At 45.9% G+C, this 8,239-nt stretch overlaps 1 protein-coding gene across 1 annotated transcript in view; it reads right to left on the bottom strand.

The window, feature by feature from the left end:
- Positions 1-200: 200 nt before the first annotated feature.
- Positions 201-8,239, bottom strand: part of KLF13 (KLF transcription factor 13) — an 80,642-nt gene continuing 72,603 nt past the window's right edge. The window contains exons 3-4 of the mRNA XM_069466692.1: positions 7,881-7,891; positions 201-471 (exon numbers count right to left, since the gene is read on the bottom strand). Coding sequence (XP_069322793.1) covers positions 295-471; positions 7,881-7,891 — 188 coding nt within the window. The 3' untranslated portion in view covers positions 201-294. The remainder of the gene's footprint in view (positions 472-7,880; positions 7,892-8,239) is intronic.

Raw genomic sequence — 8,239 nt, 5'->3', positions numbered from 1 at the left:
ATGTGAATGTATCACACGCAGGGTGAATGTCATGCACAAGGGTGAGTGTTTTTTCATGAAAATAGTATCAGCTATAGATACATATACATACGTTTATATATGCATGTACACAGCTGTACATACATGTGCATATACATCTATATGCAGGGGGGGTTGCCATGTAGCTTCTATCACCTCCTGTGGTCACAACCAAAGATGGTTGAGCAACTCTCTTATTCTGTTTACTTCAAGAGAAAGAAAAAGTAACAAGCCAAAAGCCCCTGGGCTTCTCAGGAAACCAGCTGACAGACATTTTTAGCACAGGATGGGAAGGTGGGGCCTGGAGACCATGTCCCCGCCTGCCACGGGCGCTGGAGGGCGCGTTGGCATTGCCTGCAGATGTCCAGGCAGAGCCTGGGCTTGGGCAGCAGGAAGCTGGCTCCGTGACCTTGGCAAGTTCTCAGCCTCCCCAGTCCTCCATCTTCCTTGATCCTTATAAAGGAACAAGAGCCTCTTGAGGCTGTTTTGAGGTTAAACACGACATCATGTGCGAAGGGTCCAAAGCATGTCCCCAAGGGGACCTTTCCTCCTCATTCTCACAGCCAAAGGTTTTCAACTTGCCGAGAAGCCCAAGCTGTCCCCAGCATCCTTTACAGTGACAAAGGCCCCTCAGGACCAGCCCCACCCTCATAGCCTACAACTCACCAAAGGAACAAAACATAGACAAACACTTAAAAGAAGCAAAAACATACACGCCGCCGAGCCCGCCCCGTCCCTTAGCGTGCGTAAGATATACACAGGAAGGAAGTGGCCGGGTGATTCAAGGAGGCAGTGCTGCAATGTCTCGAGGAAAGGAATATTTTCCGACAAGCCCGCCCTGGCTGTGGTTTTGAACAGGATTTCAGACGCAGCTCCGGCCAGCGCCCCTGCCCCCACTGTTCCCGCCCGACCCCCCACAGCACTCGCAGTGCCTGCAGTCTAGACACTGCGCCCAGGGTGAGCACCCGGCAGGAAGGCACCCCGCGCGCTGCTGCTTCAAGGCCTTGGGGCTGGAACTGGGCAGGGCACGGGGCGGGCTGCAGGGCTGAGGGGAGACGTGGAGTCCAAGAGACCCGTTCCTCTGTGTGTTCCCAGATACTGACTCACCAACAAACCTGTTTTTGATTTCTGGTCATAACCAGCTTCAGGCCCTGGCAGGTCCAGCCCTGTGGAACCAGGGTAGCTCCAGGCATGTCACTCCCACACTCAAAAGTCCCTTCCACGCCCCTGTGACCCATAAGGCCTTACCTGCAGGACCTGGTTCTGGGCATGTCCTGCCCATGCCCAGAGCCTCCTGCTTTCCAAGCCTTTGCACACCACGGGTCCAGGCTCCTCGGAGGCAAGCACCCAGATTTGCACCCCTCTGCATCTGTGCCGCCTGTCCCCTGTCCGGCCCCCCTGTCCTCTGTCCCAGGACTGCTCATCCCCAGAGCCAGCTCAATGCCACCTTCTCTGTTCACCTTCCCCGCCTCTCCACCTGCGAAGTCTCTGTCCCCCACTGTTGGCGCTGGTCTGGCATATGACTGTGTCAGCAGCTGCATGTCCAGCTGGAGCCAGTTGCTTCACCTCTCTGAGCCTCAGTTCCCCATCTGTAGAGTGGGGACATTGAGAGTTGCCAGATGAGATGAAGTCACGGATGCAAAGCAAGGAGGCTGGCACATACTACCACCTCCGTCATCGTCATCAGGCCGCCTGAAGGATTGCACTGAGGATGATGATGATGATGGCCTTTTATCCTCCACTAGGGGGTAATCTGTCCAAAGTAGGACTTGTCAATTCTCTCTCCAACTTCCCTTAGTGCCTATAGAATCTTTCCTGCATACAACAGCTGCTCAAAATAGAAACGTGAGGGGTGATATGTCCAGTGGTTCTCTGCACGGTGGAGGGCAGTTAACAGCTCAAGCACCTTTGCGGGGGTTGAGGGAGAGGAGCAGCTGGGGGGTGGCCGTGGCCTCAGCTGCCAGGGACTGGCCTAGGACCAACGTCCACTGCACGGAGCTGAGAGCCTGTCAGCATCGGCCCACGCAGGGACAGGGCTGCATCCAGACCAAAGGCTCAGAAAGACCTTGCAGGGCTGAGCTCTCAGTACAGGTGTGTCTTCGAGATGATGCTCCCTGGGGCCCACAAAGGCTCTGTAGTCCAAGCCCACATGTCCATCCAGAAAGAGGAAGGGTTGTTGAAAGCACTAAGTCACAAGAAGCCTGGCCAGCACCTGGCAGTGAGCCAGACACCCCTGCAGGGCTGCCCTCTGGCTTCTACGTGGACAGCCCCGCAGTATCTTGAGAGACTGATACACAGAGTGGAAGGGAGGGGAGACGGTCCAAGCTGTTCACTGGAATATTCCATTGCTGCTGCCAGCGGGGTTGCCGAGTGTCTTAGTCCACATTCTGTTGTTTATAACAGAAATACTGAAAGTGGGTGATTTATAAAGAAAAAGAATTTATTTCTTACAGTTATGGAGGCCGAGAAGCCCAAGGTCAAGGGCACACATCTGGTGAGGGCCTTCTTGCTGGTGGGACTCTCTGCAGAGCCCCGAGGCAGCACAGGATGTCTCATGGAGGGGGGCTGAGTGTGCCAATGTGCTAGCTCTTCCTCTCATAAAGCCACCAGCCCCACTCCCGTGATAACCCATTAGCCCACGAATGGATCAATCCATCCATGAGGGCAGACCCAGCCACCTTGTGAAGTCCCTGTCTCTCAGTACTGTCACAGTGGGGATTCAGTTTCAAATGGAATTTGGGAGGGGACAAATATTCAAACCACACCACTGAGGACACTTCGATTTTCCAGACAGAGGTTCACGTTCCTCAGTTAAAACAGACATGTAGTTCTTGAGAATTTCAGGACAGAGATTTGTCGAGTGTTTCTGGCTTTTCCCAAACAAAAGCAAAGTTCTCATACCTGTTGGAAAGAAAGAGGCCTGTAGACCAGGGCCTCGAGGGGGGTGCCAGGCCCCGAGCAGACCAGCCAGGCTACCCTTGGGTGATTCGCTGCATGTCGGGGCCTGAGGAAAGGGGCACCCTTGAAAACTAGTGTTGTGAGGGTGATCTCAGCGGGTGTACAGGGCTCCTGTTTCCATGATGATCGTAGGGGGACCTGGGCGTGCAGCCCAGGCACGGGCAGCTGCCTGACGCCAGAAACAGATCAACATGGGCCCTCGCAGCGTCTATGCCGTGGGGTGTCTTGGAAAGCCCCTTGGCCATCAGCTTCCCACTTTCAGAGAAACTCCAGGACCTCTGCTGGCCTTCCCTTTTCCCAAAGCTTTCTCTCCTCTCCTGCAAATGGGTGGTCCCTTCCCCAGGGTATGGCCCACCCTCTACTGGTGTACCGGATCCTGCCCCTGTCCACTCAAGGGCATCACTCGCCGGTTCTCCCTCCTATCTTCTGCATTATCAATTTTTTTATTTCTAGCAGAGCATTCCTGTTAGTGAACCCTGTTTTCATTACTCCCAGGTTAAAACCAAACCTTCCACCGAGATGGAGTAAACTGTATCTACCCTCCCTCCTGGAGCAGCCAACACAACCAGCCAACATATGAGAACAGCAGGACATCAGACAAGGAAGGACACGGTTTCTGGGTGATGGAAAATGGACGGGTGAGCCCTTTAATGATCCCAGCTCCCTGTCCCGAGGGCATTTGCAGACTGCAGAGCAGAGAGCCAACGCAGAATGCCTAGGCGGAGGAAACAGAGCTGAAAGTCCAGGGAGACCAAGATGACTAGAGTTTTCAGGACAGAGAACCGAAAAGGAGAGAGCTGCCACGGGAGAGCCCTGGCCATCTGCAGAGTGTGCACATGAGTATTCAGTGCATGTATGTGAAGAAACTGCCTGGAGCCAGGGAAATGCCACCCTACTCAAATAGAGGACAGTGGCTGGGGCTCCCATGGGGCTCCCAGCAGCCTGACTACACGCCTTCTGGTTCACTGGGAATCGTGCAGTGTGCCCAGTAGGTAGCCTGGACTTAGCCCTAGACTGAGCACTCCTCCAAATCCACACAGCAAATCGTAAAAGCAAGACCCAACAAGGTCAAATGGTTTCTCAGTAACTTCATTGCATCTCAGGACAAGAAAAAAGCTTGAGATTATTTACAAAAATGCAAAAATACCTACCATGTGACATGGCAGAATTCACAATATCCAGTATCCAATAAAAATGACCAGGCACACAGAGAAGCAGGAAGACAGGCCCCACAATGAGAAGTGGATCTGCCCCATTGGCAGATGTGAGGCCTTTCATGCAGGGCAGAGGCTGTGTCTAGATGGGAGAGCAGAGACAGCAGAGAGGAGGTCAGCAAGGGCAGAGCTCCAGATAACAGCTTGGGGATGGGGGAGGGCAGGGCAGGGGCATATGTTGCTAAACATACAAAGAACCAGGAAAAAATCTCAGCTCCACTTCCCCCTGCAACAACCTTTCTTTTTCAGCAAGAGGACATAAAGGTTTTTAGACTTGCTTTAATTTCTCTCCTCCTTTCTCTCTAGTCTTCCTCTTTATTGTGAAATACAATATACATCCAGGAAAATGTTTAAAATGTAAATGTTCAGCTTAGCAAGTTATTGTAAAGCAAACACCTGTGTAGCCACCACTGGGACCCATCCAGATCACACCTCCTCCCTCCCGAGGCCCCTCCCTGGCCCTCCGCCACCTGGCATTCCCAGTCAGCACTCCCCTTCGGCTGCTTCCCGGTTCTCCGGGTAAGCAAGCAGCCTTAAATGATAAGGGCCTGCCTGCAGGTCTGTGCAAGGTGTAGAAATGGAATCATGCAGTGTAGGCATGGTTTGAGATCTGGCTTCTTTCTCTCAATATTATGCTTTCAAGATTTAACCATGTTGCTGTATGCATCTAATTCTTTTTTTTTTTTTTTTTTTTTTTGCAATGTAGACTCCATTGCATGAATATACATTTATTAGTCTGCTCTACTGTTGGTGGACATTTCTGTTGTTTCCATTTGAGGGATGTCTTAGTCATTTTGTGCTGCGATATTAAAAAAAAAAAAAATACTGAGACTGGGTGGCCTAAACAACAAATACTTATTTTTCACAGTTCTGGAGGCTGGAAGTCCAAGATCAGGGTGCCAACATAGCCAGGGTCTTGGTGAAGGCACTCTTCAAGGTTGCAGACTGCCACCTTCTCACTGTAGCCTCATGTAGCAAAGAGAAAGAGGATGTGAGCCCTCTCGTGTCTCTCCTTGTAAGGGCACTGATCTCACATGAGGGTTGCACCCTCATGTCTTAATTGGCTCCCACAGGCCCCATCTGCAGATACTATTGCCCTGGGGGTTAGGGTTTCAACATACTGATTTTGGGGAGAGACATACATTCAGTTCATGGCAGGGGCGATGATAAACACACTGTTAAGAATACATGTATGCATGTATTTAGCTGCAAAACACATGCTTACTAGTAGGTATGTACCTTCTAGTGGAATTGGAAGCTCATGTCTGTGCATATCTTCAGCTTTAGTAGATATTGCTACATCATTCTCCAAAGGGATTATACTCCTAGCTATGTTATGAGTTCAAATACTTACTAGCACTTGGTATTGTCAGGACTTTGGGTGTATGGAACTATCTTCTTGTCATTTAACATCCTCGTCTTATTTCTGATCTTAGCAGGAAAGCATCCAGTCTTTCATGATTATATATGTTAGTGTGGGTGTTTCATAAATGCCTTTATCAGGCTGAGAAAGTTCCCTTCTTTTCCTAGTTTGATGAGTGTTTTTTTCATGAAAAAGTGTTGGATTTGGTCAAATTATTTTTGAGATGTTCATGTGATTTTTGTTTTACAATCTACTGGTATGATGTATTACATTAATTAATTGTCAAATATTAAACCATTCTTGCATTTCTGATATAAATATCACTTGGTCATGTTGTATAATTCTTTTTATATCTTGCTGGATTCGGTTTGCTATTATTTTGTTTAGAATTTTCATATCCATACCATAAGTCATATTGGTCTGTAGTTTTCTTTTCTTGTGATATCTGGTATTGGTATAAGGATAATACTGGGCTCATACAGAGTTGGAAAGTGTTACCACTTCTTTTTCTTTAGAGTATGAGAAATTGGTATCAATTCTCCTTTAAATGTTTGGTAGAATTCAGTGATGAAGTATTCTGGGATTGGGATTTTCTTTTTTTTTTTTTTTTATTTCATCTTGTTATGGGGGATACAGAATTTCAGGTTACATACGTTGCTCCTGTTCCGCCCTTCCCCCCAAGCCAGAGCTCCAGACGTGTCTATTCCCCAGGTCGTGCGCATTGCACCCATCATGTAGGTATATATCCCTCCCTTCCCCACCCCCCGGGGGATTTTCTTAATGGGTAGTTTTTTATTACTAATTCAGTCTCTGCTTGCTATAGGTATTATTTAGATTGTCTATTTCTTATTGAATCAGTTTCAGTAGTTTATATCTTCATAGAAATTTGTGAATTTCATCAGTTATCTAATATATTGGCATACAATTTTTCATAGTATTCCTTTATAATCCCTTCTACTTCTGTAAAGTCGATAGTAATATCCCTTCTTTCATTTCCGATTCTAATAATTTGAGCATTCTGGTTTTTTTTCTTGGTCAATCTAGCTAAAAATTGATCAATTTTGTAGGCCTTTTCAAAGAATGAACTTTTCATTTCACCAATTTTCTTTATTGTTTTTCTGTTACGTTTATTGTTTTTATTCTCTATTTTATTAATTTCTGTTCTAATGTTCTTTATTATTTTCTTCCTTCTGCTTGCTTTAAGTTTAGTGTCCTAAGTTGGAGGTTCAGATTGTTGATTTAAGGTTTTTCTTCTTTCTTAATGTAGGCATTTACACCTATAAATTTCCATCTAAGTACTGCTTTATCTGCATTCCATTAGTTTGAGGGTATTGTGTTTTCATTTTAACTCGTATCAATGTTTTTCTGATTTCCCTTTTGATTTTTTTCCTTTGACCCACTGGCTATTCAGACGTATTTTATAGAATTTCCCCATATTTATGAGTTTCCCAAATTATTTTCTTGCTATAGATTTCTAATTTCGTTCCATTGTGGTCAGAACACATATTTTGTGTGATTTCAATCTTTTTAAATATATTGAGGTATGCTTTATAGTTTAGCATACGGTCTCTCCCAGAGAATGTTCTATGTGTACTTGGGAAGAACACGTATTTTGTTGTAATTGGGCGAGGGTTCTAGAATTGTATAAATCATCCATCTGATCTTGCTGAGCCTTTAACATGTTAATCATTATTATTTTAAATTCCCTGTCAGACAGTTCCAACATCTCTTGCTTTATCATATGGCTCATATTTTTGTTAAAAAAAAAAAAACCAGACATTAGGCAGTAGAGACTGAGGTAAATAATTTTCATGCTTGGAAATGAGCACAGCCTTCCTTCTGCTGGGTCTTTAATGTAGGGGTTCTATTAATCTAGTCAGAAGTTGGGCTGGGTTTGAGAGTTAATGTTGCTATGGTTATCCTCATGTGATAGCAGACTTCAAATTCTAGTGTAACCTTGTGTTTAGGATGGGGGCTGTTTTGCTAACACTTTTACTTCAGCTTCTCAGAAGGATGACACCATTTGTTGCCCTCCTCCTCCTCAGGGTTTTAAGGCCTTTATTCCATGAGTGGTAAGATGGGGGAGGAGAGGGGAGAAGTGACCTGCAACACTGGGACACTTTCTCAAGAGTCTCCTTGGTCTTCTCTGTGAGTATCTGGTGGGATACATTTCACTTCCAATTTCATCTGTACAAATTATATAATATATGCAACATGTGAAGTCTATTAATCGCTGCCTGTTAATTTTACAACCTCCTGTCTTGTAGAATCCTTTTTATTCTTTGAGGTGGTTTTACCAACTGTTCCCTAGGGTTTTCCAGGCACACTGCCTTGTCCTCTGCAAACAGAGATAGTTCTTCTTTTTCAAGTCTTATGTCTCCAGTTGTTTTCTCTTAATCTGATTGTATTGCTAATATGTTAAGTAGTAGAATTTTAAAAATTCTTGCCTTATTTCTGACCTTAGTAAGAATTTTTCTATTGTTGCCCCATTAAGAAAATAAATGACTTTAGGACTGAGGTGTGTGTGTGTGTATATATATATATTTTTTTTTATCATGGTAAACACGTATCTATCTGTTTTTTCAACACTCAAAGTTCTAATGGGTGTTGAATGTTTTCAAAGGTTTTCTTGGCATCTGTGGAGATAATTACCTAACTCTCCTTCAACTTATTAATGTGGTCAGTT

Source organism: Eulemur rufifrons, chromosome 3, assembly GCF_041146395.1.
Source record: "Eulemur rufifrons isolate Redbay chromosome 3, OSU_ERuf_1, whole genome shotgun sequence".
NCBI lineage: Eukaryota > Metazoa > Chordata > Mammalia > Primates > Lemuridae > Eulemur > Eulemur rufifrons.
The sequence above is the reverse complement of the archived record's forward strand: the minus strand, read 5'-3'. Positions and strand labels throughout refer to the sequence as shown.